General features: G+C 32.1%; 2 protein-coding genes across 2 annotated transcripts; one reads left to right on the top strand and one right to left on the bottom strand.

Annotated features, from left to right (window-relative positions):
- The first annotated feature begins 1,670 nt into the window (after positions 1-1,670).
- LOC133180946 (uncharacterized) lies at positions 1,671-3,729 on the top strand. Its single transcript, XM_061315413.1, has 3 exons — positions 1,671-1,937; positions 2,281-2,504; positions 3,285-3,729. The coding sequence occupies exons 2-3, from the start codon at positions 2,299-2,301 to the stop codon at positions 3,598-3,600; spliced, it is 522 nt and encodes a 173-aa protein (XP_061171397.1). The 5' UTR covers positions 1,671-1,937; positions 2,281-2,298; the 3' UTR covers positions 3,601-3,729.
- A 706-nt stretch (positions 3,730-4,435) lies between these two features.
- On the bottom strand, positions 4,436-19,971 carry LOC133180944 (low-density lipoprotein receptor-related protein 2-like). Its single transcript, XM_061315412.1, has 21 exons — positions 19,624-19,971; positions 18,767-19,229; positions 18,229-18,481; positions 17,425-17,575; positions 16,864-16,971; positions 16,183-16,446; positions 15,788-15,950; positions 15,537-15,671; positions 10,794-10,911; positions 10,121-10,289; positions 9,850-9,969; positions 9,493-9,714; positions 9,211-9,373; positions 8,838-8,974; positions 8,560-8,716; positions 8,374-8,486; positions 8,075-8,200; positions 7,777-7,953; positions 6,365-6,538; positions 6,060-6,159; positions 4,436-5,588 (listed from the first exon to the last, which is right to left on the bottom strand). The coding sequence occupies exons 1-21, from the start codon at positions 19,694-19,696 to the stop codon at positions 5,162-5,164; spliced, it is 3,813 nt and encodes a 1,270-aa protein (XP_061171396.1). The 5' UTR covers positions 19,697-19,971; the 3' UTR covers positions 4,436-5,161.
- Positions 19,972-27,372: the final 7,401 nt, after the last annotated feature.

The raw sequence follows: 27,372 nt of genomic DNA, 5'->3' as shown, positions 1-27,372 counted from the left end.
AATTCGTGCCCTACTTGAAAAATCACGTTGTACCGTTCTACTACTCAACATCAGAAAACGAAAACAAGGTCAATTCATGTTTATTTAAAAATACTGAATCCTATTTAAGCATTTTTTAAAAACTTCCATAACATTGCCTTATGACCGTGGGTGTATCGAAATTGTTGAAAAAAAAATAATGATACCAGATCTGTGGATAATTATTTTCTCAAGCACACTGAATCACTGATACATGTATATGTCCTTAAAAGAATTGTTCAATTGCCAATTTGAAGCAATTATTTGTTCATGTTATAGACCCTGTAATGGTCCTTTTATCATAGAATGACTGAGACGTAGAAACTATTTACCATAGTTTTATAATATTGTTAATTGTAATATTTATTCATGTATATTGTACTTTCATATAACTTGATAATTTTAAAGACATTTACCCATATTAATTATCTCTGATTATTAAATTAAATATTTTTTAATAGTGGAAACCTTGATTAGGGTATTACATTTGTAGATAAATTCTATCAAATTAAAAATACGAGTGTTATTGTCCTATACATCTATTTGGCACGTACAGTCAAATTGAGTTTCTTATCATTTTGTGTATTGTCAGGGTAGATAAAAAAAATTTTCTGTGGGGGAGAGGGAACTAGGGCGGGCAAAGGTAAAATCCTATTCTATTCTGAGAGTGAGGACCCCATCCCACCACTCACCCCTTATGTACAACTATACCTTGTCCATGGCTTTGTTCTGAGACACATGCGTGTACTTCTGATTAGGGTGGTTTTGCAATGTAAATTTCTAAATTGCACCGCAAAAAGTGGATGTAAAATGTGTTTTAAACAACTCGTTAAGCTCAGTAAATTAATGAGACCTTGTTTTTAAAGAATACAGTTTTATTTTTGATCAATAAAAACCATAATTAATAGCTTAATTCATCATCATAATGAATTTTCTCCCTGTGTGACAATCTTTAAAAATGTACTTGATCTATTATGAAATTTCTGCAGTATAAGATCCATTTGTTGATAGAAACGTGTGGATTTATAAACAAAATATCAAGTATACTAATAATATATACAATATTGATGTACATTTAGATCACATCTTCTGCAATATAAAATTGATCTTCGGTAAACTTACATATGTTTTCTTTTTAATAAACCAAATTTATATACATTCCTTCAATTGAAAAAAAAATCTACAAATCACATGCTTTTATCAGAGGAAGGTTCGATAACTCCTATAGAATTCGTAATTATAGTATGTCATTCAGGTCATCAGCTCCTTTGTTTATGCAAATAATATGAATCAGATTTTGCAAATAGCAGATTCCGAATGCTTTATCAATGTACACTATTTTATTAATATATATATATATATATATATATATATATATATATATATATAAAAACTTTTTTTTTAAAGTTTAATCCATTTCAAAATAAATGTAATTATATCAGCGTAAGAATAGGTATATTTTTTTTTTAAAAAATCTCGGTTTGATAAACAAAATATATTTGCATGCTGTAAATGAAAATGTTAAAAAAAAATTACCTGTTCAAATTTACGTACAATCTGTACGTTTTTGGATAAGACTAAACTCCTGTTATAACTTGCATTTATATTTGTACGTCGCTTATCTTAGGGTAAGTCAACATATACGGAATATATTAAACGGTATCAGAGGGTACAAGGTTCCTATGGCGTACAAGTTTTATAGTACCCCCATTCACAATCACGTGCGCCAATTATACACACTGTACGTATCAGAATAACGATTTTTTTTCAACTGTATATACGAGATTCTTCCTTGTGATATGTATAGGTTTTACATTCTCCGGCGAAATGAAATCTACTGATTAAGGTGTGGACTTCCTGCTATTTCTCACCTGTGTACGGGAAACTGTAATGTGTTTCACAACACCAAAGAATCTCAGGTAAATAATATTTCGTTTTGAGAGTCTGAGCTGAGGAAAGATCTGTAAATCGACAAGGAATTTTGTATTGTAGGGTTTGTTAATTATAATCTAATTTCAACTTTAACTGGGAGTACGTAAAACAGACAAGTAAACATCAACACTGTCTATGCTTGTGCATGTTTATATCTCATACAGTATTATAATTTAGGTTCTATATATGTCATAAGTATCATATGATTGTTATAATTATTCAATTATATTATGTTACCTATTTTTCATAACAGTTTTTTCATAATAAATGCATTTTCACACAATATTTATTTTGAAACACCAATAATGCTGTTCGTTGTGTTATAAACAGATAAAGAAAACCGAAGTAATGACTACAAATACAACTCCATATATAAATATAACTCCATATAATATCTCAACGACACCCGAATCAGCAAATGCACCAACAACAAAACATACCCCAGCACATAACGGGCTTCCAAACGATGACATCGAAATCATCATTATCGTCATCTGTATCGTAGCTGTCATCGCTCTCTTGGTACTCATGTATACATTATACAAGAAATTAAGGTAAAAACTCAGTAATCCATTTTCAACGGCAACTTCATTACTCATGTAATCAAGAGTAAACTTTTCCCATTGCATGAATAGCATTCAATTCTCCGGGAGCGGTTTATGAGTTTCCAAAACTTTTTTGTCACCTTATTATCATATTGGTGGGAAGGGGGGGGGGGGGGGGGAGTGCACAGGCACTTGTTTCGTATACAGGGCATCCCCTACTTATTTTAACCACAAGGTACCTAACTCAATTTCAGGCACCCCACTTCAAGCCAGTATCTTATTAATGTATTAATCATTTACCTACTTTAAAAAGACACAGTTCGCTTATAGAGACTTTTTTTTCTCTTATTTTTACCACAAGATACCTAACTCAATTTCAGGCACCCCCATTTCAAACCAGTATCTTATTAATTTATTAATCATTTACCTAGTTTAATAAGACTTTGTTAGCTTCTAGAGACTTTTTTTCTTTTCAAATGTATTGTTCCAGACGTCCTTAATCTAGCTTCTTTATTGTATATAACTCATTTACAACGACTTTCGGTTAGAATAAAAACTACGATAAAATCAGAGACTTCAGAATGAGAAGTTCGGAAGTCTCTGGTTTTATCCAAAACTTTAACCGGAAGTTACTGTATTCCATCTAAAGTATTAAAATGTCGTGAGCTAATTTTCGAGGAATAAATGAGATATCTTGTGATAAAAATAAGTAGAGGGTGCCCTGTATACGAAACAAGTGCCTGTGGGGGATTATTCATAATATTTGAATGTAATTTGCGACTTCTGCAGATACTCCAAATCGTGTGTGAGATTGAAGAATTTAACTAGACGAAGATCTTCCACAACTGGGAGCCATCACCCACTGGAACCTGATGAAGTGGAAGATCTCCCACCTCCGAGAACTGAACGAGAATTGTTCTCCATTGGAGACCATGACGACATTGATACGCGATTAGGAGGTGCACCAGACGATGGCTATTTCTTTGATGAAATTTACGAGAAATCAGCATTTGTTGACGAAGTCACGAACTCTTCATTAAAGGAACTTAGAATTCCAACAGAAAGTGACAATGTGCCAGATTTACTATTTAGGTCATCTCGGTAATGATCGAGGCATTACTTTCTATTCTTTCAAATACTTCATTTTATATAAGACATCTATCACAAAAAATGCTCATTAATTTAATTTCTTCATCGTTTGAATTCAGAATAAATCCAATTTAATTGATTTAAACAGCATTTGTGTTATAGATATATTTAAACTTTAAGACAACATAGGATTGGGCAGCAGGCACACTTATACTTATACCTGTATAACAAGTGTTAAATATTCCTTTTTTATTATCATGAAAAAGGAAGTAAATTTTGTCAACATCGTAATTTTTCATAAGCATATTTTAAACAAGAATCCTATGGGCCATGATGTTAACCTGTGATTCATGAGGTCATTCAAGCTACGGCCACTTTGGTCCCAGACGGAACTGGAAATTTAGATGGTGAGGACTCTATTTACACACATATTATCTCCATGAAGTTCAAGCGTAAAGAACATAAGGTACATATATATGACATTTCAAAATACAACCAACTTGGTCCCACCTTGATATTCTGAATTCTGAATGGCTGCCTGCTCATTATAAAAGATGTAAACAATTCATTTGCTAGATATCTAAGCTTTAAAGAAAAAGAATTTCATAGATATTATATACTTCCAATATAAAAACGTTGTAACTCACCCATGGGCTTGAACCAGAGGCCATAAATGTTTGGTAGAAAGTTTTGTGTTACTCTTTATAATGCAAACATTTTGTCATGTAGTTTCCCATGAGTGAAGAGGTGTAACGTATTTCCAATACATGTGTATATGACAAACTTGGTAGAGGGCTAATCATGGACAGAGATTACCTTTTATATAGCCATGAAAAGAGAAAGACTCTCAAAGATGAAATATATTTTAAATGAATAAGGTGTAGATAATGAACAGTAAACAATTAAAACAAAAATCTACAAACAATACAAATCTGTGAACAGGGCATATGTCCAACTAAGACCCATCCTGAACTATGGATCTAGGTACCATAAATTTTACAATTTTGGTAAAACGTTGAGTACTTGTTATATTCTTATCACGCAGTTTGCCCAGAACATATTTTACCAAAAATGAAAATTAAAGGTTTTCGAAAATGTTTTTTTCTCCATATATCATGTATATAACTAAATAAATCTCACTCTGATATGCTTGAATGCTGGACCCTGATCTATGAAGGTTATAATTTTGGCAAAGGTTTGATTTCAAATTGCATTCATCAAATATTTGCCTTCAGGACGTCCTTAACTGAATAAGATTTCCAAAGGCGCACTGTATTCTCAATAGATGACCAACATAGCCCCACGCAGGAGACTGAACCATGCGCCCAAGGATACGAACGTCACAATTTTGGTAGATGGCTGTGTTTATTTAAATCATGAGTCTGTTTATTGTCCATAAGTAGATAATATTTTCAAGGATATTGTGTATATTCAAAATATGACAAACAAAGACTCAGTATAGGGCCTGAACCATGGATGAAGGAATCGTGAATTTCTCAAATTTGGTACTGAAAGCAATATCTGAAATAGCACGTTTCTGCCTTTCTCATGGATTGTTATGCTAGCCTCTCTGTATTTCACGGCCAGTGTTTGGTTGTTAAGGCATCATGGTCATAATCGGGCTCTGGATCTTGTTTGTGATACCTCACGACACATTGATCAGCTCTAAGGTAACCTTGTTCGTCTTCATCTCTTTGTCTCGGGAATCGTGAGTACCTTTCTGATCTGATTGACGATCCCCTGTCAACAAAGGATAAATCTTTGTTTTCTTGGTTTGAGAATGCTACTGATGGTATCACCACTGATTTGGGTTGGTCAAAGTTTTTTGAATGATCCTCATGATCGTGTGGAATTTCGTCGTAGACACTTTCCCTGTCTTCTGAAAGAGTAGTGTACGTACTGAGCTGAGATCCTGATAAGGCAATGGCACTTATCTCACTTGGGGTGATATAGGCTTGTCCAGTATTAAACTGTTGCTTCTCCGAATCTTTCCCGTTGTTTCTTCTGAAAATATTAATAGTCATATCATTTATATATTTATAAGATAAGTAAAATGCAGATAATGTTATCAATGACATATTACATAAGGAAAATGGAAAGTAGATCTACTTTAATATATGAAAAATAATAGTTTTATTCCAAGAAGATTTTTAAGTTTGCATCATTTCTCCTCTTGAGCTGACTCTAATATCTTGGGAATTTTAGTTCATGTGGACATGATATCAACGTTATGTTAAAATACCAATGTGCTATGGGTTTCTTTTTACACAAGAGTTAAAGCTTCGGGCATCATCCGCAACACAACACAAATTAATACAATCAGTGCATTCAACATCTACATGTTTTTTATAAGAATCTAAGAATAAAAGATGTCCTTTAAACTGCAAAACTAAAATGGTAGTCATCAAGACTCAAAGTGTTCTTTGGAGTCCCAAAAAATCCATCATGCTACATATTGATGTCTTTAGATCATACCTTTTCACTACAACTACGATGATAATAATAAGAATCACCACCACAGCTGTCCCGGCGGCCCCTCCTCCCACCACTGCCCCAATGTTTTTCTCCTCCACAGCTGAAGAAATAGACAAAAAATGCATAACAGTTCCCGCCGGGAACTGTTATGCATTTTTTGAGTTCCTGATAAAATGCACGTTTATTTTTAAAAACACACCTCTGTATAGTAGTTTCTGTCACAAGTTCGTTTGAAGCGATCCTTTGCAAGACATGTACAACCATACAGTTAAATTATTTTTAATGAAAATATTATAGCAACGCACTTTTGCATACTTGTCTGAGATCTTCGTTCCATACACCATTTTTGTTGCATATTAGAGATGCCGACCCAGACTTTGTATACCCATTGCGACACGTGTATCCACAGGTTGATCCAGCCTCTAGATTGCAACCTGGCGTTATGATTCCATGTTCAAAAGAGCTTTTACATTTTTTAACTGAAAACATAATATAAAAATGTCAAACTTTAATGAATGTTCAGAAATAATTGAAGTTTCCTTTAAGGTATTTTGAATATATTAAAAGCTTGTTTTAACGAAGAAGAAACTCAGAAACAGTATAAAACTTTTAATTTATTTGACAGTGCCTTAAATCAAACATATCTTAGAGGACAAAACATTTAATTTGTGTCAAAAGGCCACAAGAAACTTTGGAAGCTAGTGAGAACAATGACAAAGTCATGTACGGTCCCGCAATGTGCTTTTAATGTTGACCTTCTAGAATCTGTAGTGGTCTCTGTGGATTGTTCATTGAACAAGAATTGTGCATTTTGGAATAATGAGAACGAAACATTTGATCTGGACCTTCCAATGAATGACCCTAAAATCTGCTGGTGTTTTCCTCCTCCCCCAATATCATCATTTGTAGTAAAACCTTTTTATCGTAAAGAACTGCATAACTTAAATACGTAACACCAATATCAATAGCCTTCACTTATGACCATGACCCTTTTCATGAGATTCTTCGTCTTATCTATTTTTATCTGTGTAGAACATACAAAATATTTTCATCCTGATCTTTTACCAAGAAATTCTAGAATTATAAAGCGTCTTTCTAAATGCATTTTCCATCTGTGTACTAGAAAAAAGTCAATTTGTGATTTCCGAATTACTGCATTAAAATGTTCTTAATAATATTCTCATTCTTTGACTTTGCCCTCTGACCAAATGACCTTAAAATTCAAAGTTATCTCCCTCTAGCCATTTCCAATCTGTATATTAAAATAAACAAAATATTTCATCAAATAAATGTTTAATAGTGTTGGTTATTATTTTGACCCTAACCTTTAACCAAGTCACCCCGAAAACTGCAGATGTTGTCTTGAAAATTCTTGCACTTTGTGTCAAATATGATATAATTCCGCGGAATCACAATTTCTGGTTAATCCGTGGGCAGAAAATTACGCGGATTTCTTGGATTGTCATTATATGTCCTTAGTGCATTTTAAGTACACTTTTTCGGTGGAAAAAATTGTGACGGCGTACATAGCGGAAATTAGTCCCACGCGGAAAAAAGTACGTATACTGTATGTTAAAAGTACTCGTTATCATGTCAAGTAAAATTGTTGATGGATTGATAAACACAGGGGTACCTAGTTAGACAGACGGACCCAGTGGTTTCTATAGTTTATACGGCACCTTGACTTGGTTAAGTCCTCTTTTCAGTTTTATAGTACCTGTACATAAATTGTTTGTCTGGTTCCACTGTCCTGTAGACCCACACAGAATCCGAGTGTTGTCTGGCAAACTTGTTTGATAACCCTCATCACAGGTAAATCCACACAGATCCCCAGCAAATCGTCTACATGTTGATGGAATTCTTCCTCGGTTAATTGTAGAAGGGCATTGTACATCTATATTATAAAATATTTAATAAATCGAAAATTCTCTACATTATCATAATGAATGCTAGGTGAAATAAAAATGTTTTTTTAATTATGCTGAATTAAAAAGATTTCCTACAGATTCCCTTACCACCTGGGCACAGGCTATTCGAGTCTATCTGGACTCCATCTTCACATGCACATATCCTATTATTTTCTCCTCTTGGCAAACAAAACTTGCTACACATACCATTTTGACTTGAACAAAGGTTATGTACTACAACGCAAAGCAATTTATTTATTCATATTTGAATTGCACACTTACAAACTTTTTAAGACAAAAAAAGGTTGGGTGATCCAAAAATATAGTTTACTTCATTTTGAATCAAATCCTATTAAATTTCCCCATTAAATTAAATGCCGTTTTATAGACTTTTCTGCTGAACTTACATATTTCGTCACTTCCTTTGTAAATTGTTAAATACTGGAGTTTCCCGAACAGAGGAGACGAAACAACAACAGACGGATTAGACCCCGATATTTTGGAAATCTTCGTAATAGATCTGTTCAAAAGGGATCAGAAGATATAATAATAATCTATTGATCAGTAACCAATTAATTACAATCATGTCCCACCTCCTATCTCTTGCAACATAGTAGATAAATTCTCCCAGAACCGTCACAGACACAGGGAATTCTCCTCTGTTATTTACGACTATTCGTGGAGTAAGTGTTTCCATGTTGACAATTTCAATTTTATCCAGAGTATCGTCACACCATACAACACTTCCATCTAAAGCAAAACCAAGTCTTTTTATGGCGTCTGTTCAATTTTTCTGGGAATATATATATATTGGACATCAACAGGTATATAATTTCATTTGATATCATTGAAATAACAAATCTAAGCATACCTATGTTATCTATAGCTAAATCCATAGGAGTACTAATTGAATGGGACGAGTTCGATATAACTGTTTCCACATTTGTCCCATCCATATAAGATCTGACAATTCGGGGGTTTGGTCGACCTTCAATCCATACCATAATTCTAACATGATGGAAAAAAACGATATTTTTACGATTAATGTATAATTAAAGAGATTTGTGTATAAATTACATATAGTTGCAATGCCATAAAATGTTTTTATCATGTCCCACAAGTATGTATTTACCTATATATATATATATATATATATATATATATATATATATATATATATATATATATATATATATATATATATATATATATATATATATATATATGTTTTCATTTAATCTTACCCTCGTTTAGAGTCTACTTGCAAGGATCCTATATTTCCCCCACTAAAAAGCTTGCGGAAGACATTTCCAGAACCGGAAGTTACGAATATATTTTCACTCGAAGTGTAAAATATATTCCCAGTCGAGTCATCAACATTCAATCCTCGAACATCCATCACACCACCTAGCAGTTACGAATGTGAAGGTTTTCAAAAATAAATCAATACATAAAAAGTCAGTAAAAATATTGTTAATAACTGTTTATGAAGCTTAATGAGCCATCATAATTAAATATACATGTACCTTTTACAGCTTTTTCATTGGTTCCATCAAAAGAACTTTTCCGTATAGTATTTTTCGATTTATCCCACCAGACGATTTCTCCTCTAATGCCGTCATAGTCCTGAATATCAGGATTCCCAGGCAAAATGTCTATCGTATGTATATCCTGATTATTATGATCTATTTGGTAGATCGTGTTCAGTTGAATATCAGTGGTCAACAAGAAATCATTTTCAACTGGAGCTGAGAAAGGAGAGAAAAATATTTAAGAATTAGAAAAAAAAACGGGAATTAATTTCATGAAATTTCCTTTGGTTGAGTTTATTGTACCTTTACACATTAAAAATTCAGCAAAACGAGTTCAATAACCTAATTTACCAGAGAAACAGGACTTTCCGTCAGACTGAAGAGCATATCCCACACGACAAGCACACAGACTAATGTCTCCCTCTACAATACATAGGTGTTGGCAACCATCGTTGTCCACAATACAAGGTTCTGGTGAATAAAGGAAATGGAAATTTTAGAACCAATTACCAAAGTAAGTTTCTCATGAATTTATGAATTTATATCATTTGTTATCTTGATATTAGATCAGTAGATTGTGATTTTATTCAGTAATCATTTATTGCTAACCATTCCTTTTTACCTTTCACAGATGGCTGTAAAGCTTTATCAAACACACGCATATCACCTATTGTAGTAACACCTAGTGATTCTAATGGCATTATGATATCAATGGTCGAGCTTAAGATTGTGCTTTCTTGAACGTTCAGGTAATGCTTTGTCTGATTCATGGTCAACCATAGCAGGTAATCCTGTAAAGACAAAATAACCTCAGGTAGTAATTATTTTTATTTAGATTGTGGTTTATAAAAAAACACATTTCCAACATTTGCAAGTGCTTAACCTGGCATAATATGATATTATTTGTGAAACATCATTATTGATTTTATGTTAAAAATGCAAAATTCTTCCTTGTGTAAAAAGTACATGAGTGTCCAGAGAAACAACATCATTTTTATGCCTATTGTTTTGAAAATATGTCCTTTCTTCAAAGGAAAAAAATTATTTCGTTCATCAATATAAAAGTTGGTAATACAAAACTTCCCAAGAAATTTACTTTTCTGGCAAAAAAGGACAACGAATTAACTATAATTATTCTTCAACAGGTTGCCGTAATTTTCTTGTCCTTTGACAGAAATGTTATTCTTGAACAGGTGATTAGTGTTTTATCACGTTAAATATAAAAAAAAAGTAGAGGATCAATGTAAACATTTTGCTGAGTTTTATTTACATCATGCCTATCTTTCATGTAATACCTTGTACACTGCGATTCCTGAGTAGGTTATTCCTTGAGGAAGCTGTTTAAAGTTTGTGTTGCTTCCATTTGAATTAAGAGACCCCAGTGAAGGTTTTCCACTGTCACTCCAAAATACCCTTAAAATCAAAAAAAAAATTCTTCTTTAATTCATAAATATCTCTGGAAAGTCAGATTTGAGTTAATTTCACGTGAGAAAGTTTACATATTAAATTAATTACGAGTTCTTCCTTATAAAATTTAAAACTTCACGTTTCATTTCAATTGATTTGATAAAAAGAACGTCAATTTGATGTATTCACACAAAAATTCATACATTAATAAATGTATTTTGGTTCATTTCCTGCTCTTCTTATGTGATTTTTGTGTTAAACATTCGTTATAAACATTTTCCTTTACAAGCTATATTAAAGTGAATTTACTAAATTGTTTATAAATGTAAAATATATAGAGAGGATATTCAATGTTTTGCAGTTCGATATGAAATTTATTTCACTTGTGGGACAAGATTTTTGATATTTTCACGAGTGCAAAGCACGAGTGAAAATATCGAAAATTCTTGTGTCACGAGTCGGGTGACGACAGGCGTTGGCACGATAAAGAACCCTCACTGCTCAATGGCCCTAAGTGCCGAGTATATGTCTAAATTTGAAGCCCTTCACCGGCATATATGAGTGAAAAATTCTCGAATGGGACGTTTTACAACATAAAATCAATCAATCAATTTTTGATTTCTCTTTGCCTGTTTTTTTTCTTAACACAATGTTATAGGCTGCGACGTCATAGTGAACATTTTCGGAATCTCAGACACCCGACAGCTGACTTCGGATAGCGGACTTTTCACGTAAGGGAACGTGTCAAAAAGTGAATAATATTAATATATTTGTAGTCTTGATTAATTGTACTCGATAATCACATTTAGTCTTATTTGTATGATTTACACTACTCTATACTGTACAAGTGTACACATGCACATGGTATTGAGGGGGGGGGGGGGGGGGGTCCTCCCCAAACTTTTCCTAAAATAATGATTTGCTCCCTTTCCCGAGAGATTGTTAAATTTTTTAATTCCAGTGGTACCCTTTTCCCAACAACAAATAGAAAACAGGGATCTTCAAGAACTAATAAAATATAAAGGACTTGCATCTTTATATAGATACATGTACCTTAATGAGCGCGTAATCTTTTAATAAAAAACAATCTGTCAAAGTAAGTTATGGCGTCACTCTAAAAATTATATGATAAATTTTGTTTAAGAAATTGTTTGTGGACTTTTACCATTTAATTTAAAAGAAAAAGTACCTTCTCGGGAAATAAATGATAACTTTAAACAAACAATAACATATTATCATTGTTTTGAACGTGAATAACATATCACATGCAACTTATTTCGTACCCCAAAAATCAGGTGCGGACCCAGATATTTTAAGGGGGGAGCAAAGAAACGAAGAGCACTGGGCTTTGAAATATAACTACCGATTTTAAAACTTCAAAATCTTTAAAAATTCATAGTCATATTTCCCCTAAAAAATAAAAACTGAACAATTACATTCTCGTTTGAACATCCAGGCAAAGTGTGATGCATAGCATAGTCAGGATATCTGGGATCGGAGGCCACCTTGAGGTTTCCACTGGGTACAGGGAAAATTTGAAGCCTTGCTGGGGGTCCAGGAAGCTTGTTGATTCTGGTATTTTGAAAGACGGAATTTTTAATACAAACCTATAAATTTTATTGCATCGATGTATTTTAATAAAGAATTTGTATTTACATCATGGTCATGATAAAAATACAATTTGAATTATCTAGGTAATTACATGAACACTATGAATTCCATATAAGTGTACGTATACAGGAATTCATATTCAACCAAGAAATGGCGTAATTAATATGCTAAACATCATTCAAAATTTTGCACCTATATGTGTTATCTATAATGGGAATCTTTCTTAATTGTTTCCTTTCATTAAATTTTGAATTCTTAAAATCATTCAAGAAAGTCAGGTTAGCAATGTACTTTTGGATTTTTCAAATCAAAATTTGCAAATTTTATCTTCTCGTTGTGACTTTTTTTCAAAATTATTTTTTTTTTCATATCCGATTTATTGTTTAAAAAAACAAAAGAAAGAATTGGCTATGGCCAATCTTAAAATAATGTTTATTTGCCCTCTCCCGACTCAGGATGAAAAAAAATTAGTCGGTAGGTAGGCGACAATTTTTTCCCCTAGAAAATGTCACTATGAATGCTGAATTTTCAAAATCTATTTTCTAGAATGCATGAAAAAATAACTTCTTCCTGGAGATTAAAAAGTTTTGAGAAGGGCCATATTTAGCCAGTCGATGGCCTTAAAGTTAGTTTCTATATTATCTTAACGGTGTCTTCCCACTTAGCCAACATTTTGAAAAAATACAGGTAAAACATAGGTAAATGTGTGTTGGCTAAGTGGGAATGGGGTGCAGACTGAGAACAAAAGAAATAAATTACAGGTAGGCTATAGTCTGTTTTAAGCTTCATGTATAAGCCGAATAAAATAATTTATTTAATTTGTAGCATGTACATATAAGAACACCATAATGAATGTAATATTTTTATGATGAATTGAGTTTCAGTGCAAGTACAAAAAATATCTTTTCTTAAAAATATAATAATAATTGATATATTATTTACAGTGTGATTTAATTATTTTTAATAATTAACAGTTTTATTCTTCTTTATTGCTGTGTTGTATCACAATTTTTTTTTAATTTTCTTTGTCACATTTGTAACATCTTTGGCGGGAAACGTTTTCAAATATATCTATTATAAAATAAATATTCAAAAATCGATCATTGAATATATTTAAATTATTAATCATTATATCCTTCTTCTTGAATTATTAATCATTATATCCTTCTTCTTAACCGAGCTGATGTGTATAGAGTGTTGAAATAAAAAAAAAAAGAATTACCGGTAGTTAATTTCCTATTTCGGTGCAGTCGAGAGAAATCGAAAATTTTGAACTACTTCAATAACTTCATTATGCCGAAGAAGATATATCAAATATTAACATAAAGTTATATTATTGTCTGTAACATGTTAAAATTCCAATAACATATGTATACAGTCAAAACTCTCTTTTTTCACCTCTTCCAACATTTTTTACAATCCTCCTTTTTTTATTTCTTCCAAAATCAAAGGGAGGGGTTGCATTCCCCCTAACCCCTCTGAATCTGCCATTGCATATGATGTAAAGAAACACATATTTAATTATCATGATCGATTAATGTAGTAATTTAATTGTTTCTAAAATGTGCCAAGATTGAAATATTTTTAATCTCTACCAATCTATACATTTCTAACCTATTTAATTGTTTTAAATTTATTCGTTTTAATATATGTCAGAGATAATGAAAGAAAATTCTCAGGTAAACGTTAAAACGTATTTCTATACGGTTTGTTTGCAGTCCGCTGTCCGTAGTGCGATGTCAGGTGTCTGAGATTCCGAAAATGTTCAGTTGAGCGATTGAGACGTCATAGCTTAGCAACATAATTTGTGAGGAATTTTACAGTTTTAGTCTCTATCAAGATGGTTTAGTTACCCATCTCTTTCTTATGACAGGCCAGAAATCATTTTTACCTACTTTGATGTTCTTTCACACTGTGACAGATTATCATTTAAAGTGACACTGTGACGGAAAAAGGGGAAACTGACAAAAGTAAAATTTATGGATGACACATGCAAATTTTGTTCAATTCTTGAAGATATTAGGTTTAAGAAAATTACAGGTTTCAGAACCTAAAAAATCTACTTTTTTGGAGAAAAATAAAAGTAAAAATAATATTAGTTTGCCCCAACACAAAAATATTGCTTCACTTCTTCCTCTTTATTGTACGCATGCGCAGAAAAGTTGAAGAATTTACCCTGGTGTGAATTCCATAGAAATAAATGTCGGATGACCGAGGATTTTCATACAATCTCCAATAAAGATGATCAGAACTTATTAATTACTTTTGTTTGCTCCAATTCAATGTTGTTTACAAGTTTCACCCTAAAAATAAAAGTCGCGTGGCCTTGACATCGTTGACATTGACGATAAAAACAAAGTGGTAGATACAACCTTTGTTTTTCCGGCACTTACATTTTGAAGTTCTTATCTTGCTTTACAGTGCAGTTCAGTTGTCAAAACTTCGCTTTTGTCATATTTCACATAAATCTTTTGTTTTATGATACAATTACCTTAAAAGAAACACATGATTTTGACTCATTATGTGACTTTAAGTATCCTTTTACACGGTGAAAGAATATCACTTTTATTTAATAAATAAATCACAGTATTTCACTATTGAAAACGTAATAATTTAATTCTAGTTATAACACGGTATTTGATTGGATAAAATATTTACTTTATATCGGGTTGCCTACGTCACAATGACTAGCGTCAAAAACGTATCGATCCGCCTGACGTTGCATTTAAATTTTGTAGAAGATGAAATTATTTTTTAAGGGCAATTATCTTTTTTCTTACACTAAATGAATGAAAATTAAATTATAAGGAATGAAATTAGTAGCTACCCTCTTTATACGGTATAAAGAGGTTGGAACAGTTAACGATTTTTTATAAACCACTTCGCGGTTTATAAAGCGTAAACTGCCCCAACCCACTTTATACCGTATAAATTGGATAGCTATTAAATTCATTCCTTAAATAAAATATGTATTTGCAATGTTATATCATTGTATTGCTGTGCCATTTTATTCCACTTACATGTCCTTTCGGCGATTGTAAATCAAATGATCCGGAGATACGACACCAATGCTTTCTAATACTTGAATGCTTCTATCTTCTAAATTTAGAACCTTGATTGACTTTTGTGATGACACATCAATATAAAATATCCTCCTGAAATTTACATTTTAATTTCATTTTTTCTTCTCTTAATTCGTTTTCTATAATTATGTAGATATAGTTTAAATAAGTAATAAGCTAAAAAAGACTCTTAAATAACAAATATATACCTTTTAAACGGATCAACTTTTAATGCTTTAGGAATTCCCATATTTGGTGTTGATATCTCTATCGTGTTACTGATTCTTTCACTTGATACATTCCATGCATAAATCTTGCTGACTTTATCCTCACTCCAGTATAACGTATTAGTAACCCAGTCGTAATCTAAGCCTGGAAATGATAATTTGTGATAAAGAATCATTACTTATTTAATATTATAAAATAGAGTCCAAAATTCAGCTAGGGTTTTATTTTCGTGTAATTTCACGAGAAGCACCACTAGCGAATTAAAATTGATTTATATATCTTTTAGGTGTCTAAAGTATACCGGTATATTAATAAGTACTCTCGTTCAATAAGGAGTCTACAACAGGCATTATGGATAATAATGATTTCAAATTACCTAAGATTCGGTTTTGAGTTGAAAAATTTGAGGAAAAAGTTTCAAATAGTTCTTGTCTGTAAATGGTATTCTCTTTTGCAAGAAATATTTCATTGGCTTGTATTGAAACAGCAAAGTATGAAACATCAGCAGGTGTGGAGGCTATGATATCACAATTTACTGGCGAATTGAGAAATTTAAAAGAATTGATGGTGGTGATCGTGATATGACAAATTTTAGGTCCGGCTGCCACCAAAATACTCCTCTTCAATAGTTTGTCGGTTTCTGTCAAAAGAAAAAGGTAATGTTGTTAAATGAGGTTTTAAGTATTTTAATAATCATAACATTAACTGAGAAGAGCAAAATATATTTGAGTGCTAATTATTCTTCATTTAGGGGCTGTAACACTATAACATGCATCGGACTTTTAAATTGTGATATTTACTCTTTAAATAAAACCTTTTTTTACACGTTTTTATCTTCCAATAAAAGAAGAAAAGTGGAGAGTAAAACCTATCAGCTGTTCTTAAAAAGCAAGCCTTGGAATAAAAAAAAGAAACTGGTGTTTGTTAAAATACTTTCAATAGACAAAAATACAAGAGACTCAAGTTAGCTTCACATAGCTGGTTGGATAGAAAGGCAAAATGATATTATGTATAAAATTTAGTATCAAATATAAACACACTGAAACTGATATTCTACCTGTACACGTTTTATTGTCCGCTGATAAAGAGAACCCATCCTCACAAAGACATTTAGCCCCAGACAATTCCGTGATACAGATCTGGTTACAGCCGAAAGTGTCACATGCTGGAAATAGGAAAAACATATCGTCTATGTCTTCCTAATTGGCATTTTACCTCATAATTAAATTCTAAGTTTCATATTCCTTAAGTCTTTTCGTTTTACATTGTTTTCCTTACTTCCTATCTCTGGGAAATGATTAAAATATCCATTGAAGGATTTTAAAATAATATGGTCAAATTTTATTAGCATGTCATCATATTTATCATTTCTCGTTGAGCAACGTGTGTATGATTTATATGATCTATGAAAAATATTTTCCACGAAATTATTAGTCTTTTTTGTGAACTTCATTTAAAAAAAATACAATGAAAAGACATCTTTTGATTTAAATTAATTCAATTTAACTTGAAGGGAGAGAGATTAAGTCATTTTTAATACATAAATGCTTATCCTTTCCTTTAAAAACTTTAAACTGACATATGCATGTGTGAAATACTTTAAAGTATCTATAATTACCTGTTGAACTCTGTGGCTGATTGGCTTCAGAAAACAAACCTAATGAATATGGAGTGGACTCCATTGTCACCGGACGTGCTACTTTGTGTCCAGTCGTGTTAGAAAGGACCAAAATGCGATTTGTAGACTGGTCTGAGACGAAAACTAAACTCTGCAAAGAAGAGCAAAACTTGAAAGTTATCAATATTTTGTGGCCAAAAACAGTATTCCGGTACCCCAAGCTGGTAAAATGCTTAATTACTAATATAACCTTTTTGCTGAATGTTTCACCACATTTTGGCTATATCAATAAATTTAAATCAATCTGTGATAATGATAAATAAACGCATGTGTAGTACTTTTTTCCTATCTAATATTATATAAAAAAGATATAATCTTATCATTTATTGCTTTTCGATAAGGACAAATACAGTGCCAAACTATTTTATGTTATAAGATTGTAAATCTCTTTAACAGTTTTATATCAAGAACTGTGATATTTCGGAGCACACATAATATATTACACTACATGTTGCGCCTTTCAAAACAATATTTTATATAGTGAATAATACCTCTTACGTCAAATAAAGGTAGTTAAATTTCCATTCAGTATTTTATTACTGAATTCATTGTGATCATAAACGATTGGATCCAGTGGATAAGAATAAGATTTACCGCAGTGCATGGAATGCAAATAAAACATTTTAATTGCTATATTGCTTGAAAGTTTGTCCCAGTAATTTAAACTTGAAATTGTTTAAGTTTTTTTTTTTAAATTTCTTTAACAAAATTTCAAAAGATATAGGTATGAAAAATAGTTCTGACCTTAAAAATTTCTACGCCATAGAAGTCAGAATTGGTCTCGTAAAAAAGAATGCGTCTCGAGTTTCCTTCTAGATCACAAGACTCTACAGTTTCCCGTGCTGAGTCGGTGAAGTATAGCAGGTTGTTGTGTATATCCACAGTTACAGACACAGGTTTGATGATGCCAGACCAAATGAGGATTTTCCTGTTTGAACCATCAGTTGAGGATCGTTCTATTTTTGGTTGTGTCCCAATGTCTGTCCAGAATAGTAATCTGTTACAGAAGAAAAAATACAATTTATATTAGAGTAAATAATTAAAAACAAAACTGATGTGTTCTTTTTATCTTTGTCTATTTCCAATTATTAACATCTCTGGCAATGAACCGTTAAATAAGTAAGCTAAAGCATCAAGACATCATGTAACCAATTAATAGCTGACATATAATGTGAACCTTTTTCTATATATATCAAGATCCTTTTATATACACTGAAGATTGGCTTATTCTCTTTTATTCTTTACCAAGGTACATAATTTTCATTTTTTTTTAACACGTTACCTTCTACTAGCATGCACAGCAAGACCAGAAGGAACGTCCAAGAACTTGTCCACCACAACCCTGAATTTACTATTAAATGATATTGTTTCTATGTTTCTAGGAAGAGCTTGAAGTCCTATCCAGCCAAATAAGCTATCTGACCAGTAGACATTGGAGCTGACCCAGTCCACGGCTACATGACCAACACCAGAGGAAGTGCCGACGTGGACAAAAGTCCCTTGAGCTGCACCATTACTTCTCTCTCCAAATAGTGTAATTGTATTGGCACTATTGTCACTGAAGATGAGAAATCCTCTTTCAAAATCATAGGAACATCCTAGATGTTTATGTCTCGTATCCCCATAAGAAAAGCTGAATATATATGGGTTTGTATTGTTGAAGACCCATTGCTCTGTATTGTTCTGGTAAAATAGCATATTTGTCTTTACTGTCCAGAATAAGTATGGGATATCGGGGAAAAACGCTACAATAAAAATGATAAAAATTATGTTTTAAAAAGATGGTCGCATTTTCGTATATATTATAGAATTTGTCTATCACTAAAAATAATGTTTTCGTACAAACTGCACTATCTATTCAATAACACTGAAGCTTTGATCTGGAAATTTGTAGGGCTGAATCTTATCTTCTATTCTCAAGCAATAAAATCCTCAAAACATTTTATACATGACATGATGAACGGAGGCGAGAACATTTTAAGGTTTAAGGTTTTCAGAAGAGAACCATGATGGTAATTAGACTTGAAAGACTTCATCATTCAGAAAAATTCAGTAGAATACTACAAAATTAATGACGCAAATTTTGCATCACCTAACACAATAGTTTTTAAAATTCTTAATGCATGAAGGTATACTCACCCGGTTTACAAACTGTATGACCAAAAATAATAACTAAATAAATAAATCCATGGCTGAACCTGCTTTCCTTCATTTTAGCTCTATGGCTTTGTACAGATTAACAGTGCAGTGTCTTTAAATATCCTTAGTATATGATATTTTCACTTCCTGAATTTCTATCAACATTATTATACGGTTAACTGGACACTACCCGTCCATTTGTGTAGTTTGCTTTTAACTTTAAGTGGTGACTCATAGAGTAACAAACAAAGGTATTGAACAGTCTCATTATATTCGTAGTTTCATTTACAAGCACCTGTGCATTATCCACCTAAAGTATTCCATCACCAACAAAGAATCGTCAACTTATCGATTCTTCAACAGATTTGATCTTATTTTATTGTCAATTTAAACTCTAGTTTCAACGTGTTTTTTTTAAATATATATAGTCCTGGATGGCTTGTCACGTACGCATGCGTAAATGAAGTCCCTCATAGTTTTCATGCGGTGAATATCATATCATAAATGATTTTTCCCTAATTATAACTTCATTTACAGATATCAATCTACTTGAAGTAAATATTTTCAAATTATATAATAATAACAATACACTAAATATTTGGGCGACATTTTTTTTTAGAAGTAATCATTACAAATATTTGTGCGAAAAAATAAATACACAAATAAAATCATGAACTTCATTAATGAAAATAAAAGTAACTGTGAGTTCTCCAGGTTCAATACTTTTCTAAAAATACACTTCATGTTGGGTTCCTGACCTGCCATTTTTTTGTATTTTTAGATTTCATGAGCACTTTGTCAGCTTATAATTAATCTTAATTTGTCTGATTTCTTTTGACATTTTTTAAAATTCAAGAAGGAAGACCTATTTGGTGTTCATATCTTGTTTTAGATCTGAAGAGGGGTTCATTATTCCTGAAAGAGTTTAAAGTATGTTCACTTTACTTCCCCACTTAAACAATCTGAGAATTCTTCTAGAATCCCGAACTTTATATAATTTGTCTTTGCTAATTTATCTTTATATTTTTGCTTAAGTTTTGCTTAACTGAGAAATATATATAAATGAAGAAGTCTACAATATTTTTTTATTATTATAGAATTGACTTTTGTGTTAAAAGTAGTTAGTTTCTGATTCATACGTATGAAATTGGAATTGAAAGTGTTTATTTGTTGGAGAAAATATAAATCATAATTTGGACATTTGAACCATGTGACTTTTTGCAAATTTCCGATAAATTTGGATTCAGTTCATGTAAATACTAAGAAAATTATATATCTGTGTAGTTTTTTTTTTTTTTTTTTTTTTTTTTTTTTAGATTATTAATTTCAAAATAACTTGCGTTTGGAAAGTAATGTTTTTATTTACAAAATAACTTTGGGCAATTTTTTTAATGAAATAACATTCAAAGTGTCTTTCTATGAAAAATGCCCTTAAAATGAAACCAAGATTCATTGACTGTGTCAATGGTTGATGAAATAATGAACTATTAATACCATTGGGGGAGGGAGTGTTGAGCGGACACAGTAAATAGAAAAAAAGGAACCATAAATTTAAAAGATTTTTATCAATGCATCCTGTACTATTTTAGAATAGTAACATCTTTGCAAGATTGTTGTGAAAAAAATACATTCTACATTTATTGAAATAAATTCTTACATTCAGTTTTATATAATTTTTTTTCAATTCTAATGATTAAAGAAAAATATCACTTTCCTATCACAAATTAGGAATCTTTGTATCTTACATACAATAACACAATATTAGGGGTCGGAGATGGTAGATTATTTTGAAGCTTTGTTAGCTTATACTGATAAAATGATTTAGTCTCATGCATCTTAATTTTCTTTTTTAGTTGATTGAGAATTTTTAAAAAATACAAAAGTTTTTATAATTATTGTAATAAAATAATCATAAATCAATCATTGATTGAATGTTCCGTGTGATATATTTGTATATTATATATCATTTTCTCGTTTTTCCTTTTCGTTCTTGCTGGTACATAATCATTTCACACAATTTCTTATTATTTTTCCTTTATTTCTTTTTCATGTTGTTTTTGTTCATATCCTTTCCCCTCTACATGGTTTTCTTTCCTAATACAATATAATTATATCCTGCTCTTTTTCCACTCTTAGAGCACGTCCACCCTATCATCATCTGTCATCTCGCATAATTTCTTAATTTTCAAAATTAATTTTGGAATAAATCTAAATACTTTTTGGCGTTTAGTGTAATGGTGTTGAATTCCTTGTGTTTAATGTACAACTATTTCGTCAATATAGGGAAAAAAACCTTGTCTATCTTCTAGAGTGTTTCCTTATGTTTATTTTACTCTCCCCCTTATTTCTCCGTCAGTAGGAATGTCACGGTTCAAACCCCGGCCGCGACTGACCTCAGTTAATATAAAGGTGGCAACTGTTTCTTCGCTAATCGCTCGGCATTTTGAAGTGAATGTTGCAGGTCTTTCCTGAAAAACTGAGGTCCCGTGTCACGGAAGGCCATCCCTAAATGCCCAAATGCCGAGTAAGGTCTCAATTTGAAAGCTCTTCACCTTTCACTGGTGGTGAAGACTCTACATGAGTGAAAAAATTCTCGAACGGGACGTAAAATAACATATAATCAATCAATATCTCTCTTCCATATTGTAACAAATGTTAGACTCGGACATTTTTTGACGAGCAAAAAAACCACTTCTTGCTAAAACCTGAAAATCCTATTTCGTGTGTGTGAAGGGGAGGGGGGCACGGCGGTGTAGGATACGCCTTCTTTCCTAATTTTCTTCTTGTACATGACTCTCCTTACTATTTTTAAAGGGCTTTGTGTTTCCTAGGGGGTGGGGTGGGGTTTCCAAGGTCATTTTTTTTTTACTTTTTCATAAAAATTTAATCACACTGAAAACTCCGGGGAGGTCCGGAGCCCCACCGCACCCCTTTAGATAGGCCCATGTTTTTAATGTCTATAAATTAAGGTTTTCATAACACTACCATTATAATAAGACTTGAAACACTCCATCATTCAGAAAAATTCAGTAGAATAATTACAAATTACTTACAAAATTAACGACGCGAATTTTGCATCACCTTACACTAAAGTTTTTTTAAATTCTTTTTGCATGAAGGTACACTTACCCGGTTTACAAACTGCATGAACAAAAATAATGACTAAATAAATAAATCCATGGCTGAACCTGCTTTCCTTCATTTCAACTCTCTGGTTTGGTAAAAATAAGCAGTGGAGTGTCTTTACCTATCCTTAGTTTATGACTATTTTCACTTCCTGAATTTCTGTCAATGTTATTATACCGTTAACTGGACACTACCTGTCCATTTGTGCAGTGTTCTTAACTTTAAGTGGTTGCTTATAGAGTAACAAACAAAGGTATTGAGCAGAGTCTTATTACATGTATGGATTCTTTTAAGAGCACCTGTGCATTATTCACTCAAAGTATCCCCTCACCAACAAAGAATCGTCATCTTATCAATACTTTAACAGATTTGACCTTGTTTATCGTCAATTTAAACTCTAGCTTCAACGTTGTTTTTTATATACATTCCTCCGATTTTGGCTGGCTTGTCACGTTCGCATATGTAAATGAAGTTCCTTATGCTTCCATGCTATCATATTGTACGAAATTATTTTTTCCTCCCATATGTCTTTCTGTAAATAAGATCCTAACTAAAATTACACATCATAATTATTTTCAGCTATCATTATACACATATACTTTATTTAAAGCTATCAATCTACTTGTGTAGATATGTTTTAAGAATATTTTTTTACTATAGAAGTGGTTTTTGTGTTAAAAGTAGTTAGTTTCTGACTGATACGTATAATCAAATTACATAATTATAGCAATACACCAAATATTTGAGCGATAATTTTTAGAAACAATAATTACAATTACATACAAAAAAAGACAAGAAATTCAATAAGAAATGCATGTCGATCTTATCAATCAAAGACGGAAAACCTACACGTATTTTGTAAGGAGGGGTTGTGTACACACATGTAACTAATTTTAGATCTTAAGAGGGGACCGTTATTCCTGAAAGAGTTCGAGGGGGCCATTATTCCTGAAAGAGTTCAAAGTCATTTTCACCTTACTTGCTCCCTTTGAGAGTCTGGGAAATCTTCTGGAATCCCAAACTTCAACTTCCTTTACTTATGCAGCAACAAACCCTTACCACCTGCATATGGGGTGTATATATTTCAGTTGACTCAATACACAAGAGCATATGAACAATTTCTAAAACGATGTAAGTTATTGAAAAATAAGTTGATGAAACAAGAATATCAACAGTCTCGTTTAAAGTCATCATTTCGTACGTTCTATGGTCGATACAATGACCTTGTCAGCAAATACAATCTATTATTTAGTCCTATGCCGACTGACATTTTTATACTAATTGTATCGGCTTTTTCCGTTACTTCCCGATCATGACAAGGAGCACACGGCGGGTTTGACCGGTCGGCAGGGGATGCTCACTCCTCCATGGCACCTGATCCCACCTCTGAGGTTTTGGAGGTCCTTGTTTGCTCTGCTCCCGATTTGTAATGTTTTGATGAACTTTGAGCTTGAATACAGTTCGTTATCTCAATATTTCATTAGATTAAAGGTATTTTTCTAAAAGTCTAGACTATTTTTTTTAACTATAAAAGAAGTGGTTTTCCTGTTAAAAGTAGTTGGTTTCTGACTCATACGTATAAAATGTATAAAGGATATTGTCTTTATTTGTTGAAAAAAATGTAAATCATAATTTTATAGCATTATACCCTGTGACTTTTGCTAAATTAATTTTAGCTTCAATTCCTGTAAATACAACAAATGTCCCGAGAAAATTGTATTTACACACTAGTATGTTGGGGTACCTTGTAGGATTCACTGTGTAATTTTGCATAGTTCCGAGTACATGGGCTTTTTCCTTAATATTTTCGCTTACAATTCAGAATGTATGCGTTCTCTGTTATTTTCTCTCTCCCTCAAAATAACTTGTGTTATTTATTTATTTTTTTTTTTTTACAAAATAACTTGGACAATGTTTTATCAAAATTATTATCTCTATTTCTATAATTAATGCCATTAAAATGATTCCAAGTATCATAAATATCGGTAATGGTTGATGAAATAATGAATTATTAATAACACTGAGGGAAGTGATGTGGAGCGGATACAGTGAATCTAATTAATTTAAAGAACACTATCAATGCATCCTGTATTATTTTTGGATAGTAACAACTTTGCAAGATTGTGGTGAAAAAAATACATCCATTTATATATATATATATATATATATATATATATATATATATATATATATATATATATATATATATATATATATATATATATATATATATATATATATATATATATATATATATATATAATCGTACATTCATTTCTTTGTTTCATTCTAATAAACATCACTTTATTAACACAATTTAGGAATCTTTGCATCTTACATACAAAAATACAATATTAGGTATAGGGATAGTACACTTGGTCTACAAGATTATTTTCAAGTTTTGTTAGCCTAAATCGACAAGGTGATTTAGTCTCACGCACCTAAATTTACTTGTAGAGTGTAACAGTTTCCTCATGTTTATTTTTTTAATTCTCTCTCTCTCTCTCTTCTATGATATTTTAAATCAATTTACCTCTTTCTTATTTCTTGCTTGTCTTAATCATTTTTACAATGTATACCCATTCGGGGTCTTTTTAGGTCTTTAAATCAAGGGCTTGGACCTTTCTATTTGGAAAAAATTGCGACATTTGGTTGAAATTGGGAAAAATTTGTTTATGTTTCGAACCGTCTTTTGGGAATTCCTTCTATGAAATCGGGAAGAACACACACTTTTTACCATTGGGAATGGGGCAGAATAGAGGTCTCTGATGACCCCTATAAACCCTTTCATCTGTGTGTGTTTTAATTCCACTGAAGTCTGAAGTTTTTCTAGTACAAAACGAGATGTGTTTGTGAAACACTGATGCCCCCGTATGGCAACATATAGCGAAGGTTAAACTTTCTCAAATGCAAATCAAATATGTTGATACCCAAATTAAAGCCTTGTACCGAGGAATATACCTGTGAAATATAAAAACCCTAGCAGCAACCATTGAAAAGATATGGAAAAGGTTAAAGTTTTTCAAAAGTAAGTCAAACATCAAGGTCAAGGTCAAAATTAATGGTGCCCAAGGAAAGGCCTTCTCACAAGAAATACAGATGTGAAATTTGAAAACCCTAGCACCAACCGTCTAAAAGATAAGGCCAAGGTTAAAGTTTTTCAAAAATAAGTGAAACCCCAAAGTCCCGGTCAAAGGGTCAAAGTTGTTGGTATCCTAAGTAAAGTCTTGTCACAAGGATTGCATATGTGAAGTATGAAAGCCCTAGAACTAACTGTTTAAAAGAAATGGCCAAGGTTAAAGTTTTCCAAAAGTACGTCAAACTCCAAGGTCAAGGTCAAAGGGGCAAAGTTGTTGGTATTCATAGAAAGGTCTTGTCACAAGGATTACACATATGAAGTATGAAAGCCCTAGCATTAAGCGTTCAAAAGTTATAGCCAATGTTAATGTTTTTCAAAAGTAGATCAAACTCCAAGGTCAAGGTCAAAGCGTCAAAGTTATTGGTATCCGTAGAAAGGTCTTGTCACAAGGATTACATATGTGAAGTGTGAAAGCCCTAGCTTCAAGTGTTCAAAAGTTATAGCCAATGTTAAAGTTTTTCAAAAGTAGGTCAACCTCCAGGGTCAAGGTTAAAGGGTCAAAGTTGTTGGTATCCAAAAAGAGGTCTTGTCACAAAGATTACACATGTGCAGTATGAAAGCCCAAGCATCAACCGTTCAAATGTTATGGCCAAAGTTAAAGTTGGGAAAAATTTGTAAAACTGGGTCAAACTCCAAGGTCAAGGTCGAAAGGTCAAATATGATGGTACCCAAAGAAAGGTCTTGTCACAAGGAATACACATGTGAAATATGAATGTCATAGCTCTAATCAATCAAAAGTTATGAGCAATGTTAAAGTTTTGCGGGAAAACAGACAAACAGATAAACAGACGGACAGACAGCTAGACAGACGAACGGACAGGGCAAAAACTATATTTCCCCAATTCTTCGATACGGGGGCATAAAAAATACAGGAAAAAATATTCCACCCTCAACTAAAACACCATTCTGGTATTTCATTATTTACGTCAGACTAATGAGATACATTCAATCTATCCTACATTTCTTAACTCTTCTTTTTCGTTACATGGATTTGTTTACGCTTGGTTTTTATCCAGTTTAAATTCTCCTGCAATAGTCCAAGTCTTCGGGAGTGTTATTTTGTTCGCAAGTTCTTTTGAGTCATTGTCTCCTTTTGGCTGATTACCTTTTTCTATATTGCAAATTATTGATAAGATATCGATGCGGTTATCTGTTCCTCCCAAACTTTCGTTATCATACATCGATTTAAATCAAGCATCTGATTTGGTTCAAGTAGTTTTCAATTCAATTTTTGATGTAGAAAGAAAGTATATTGTAACGAAAAATACCGAGGTTAAATTTAATTAATTGATCTTATTATTTTAATTTAATTATTTAATGTATTCTACAGCATTTCGTTATAAATAATAGGTGGGCTCTGTACCTTTATCGGTCGACAAGACAACAAAGTCTTTTTTAAATACACACAAATTTATTGTAATAAATTAAAAATTACACCAATGCTGAGGTTAACAGCTGACGAGGTAGATCCAAGGGATAATACA

Source organism: Saccostrea echinata, unplaced genomic scaffold (assembly GCF_033153115.1).
Source record: "Saccostrea echinata isolate AGI-Se365-2 ecotype Australia unplaced genomic scaffold, CSIRO_AGI_Sech_v1 ptg000008l, whole genome shotgun sequence".
Classification (NCBI taxonomy): domain Eukaryota; kingdom Metazoa; phylum Mollusca; class Bivalvia; order Ostreida; family Ostreidae; genus Saccostrea; species Saccostrea echinata.
This window is presented reverse-complemented; position numbering and strand designations above follow the sequence as displayed.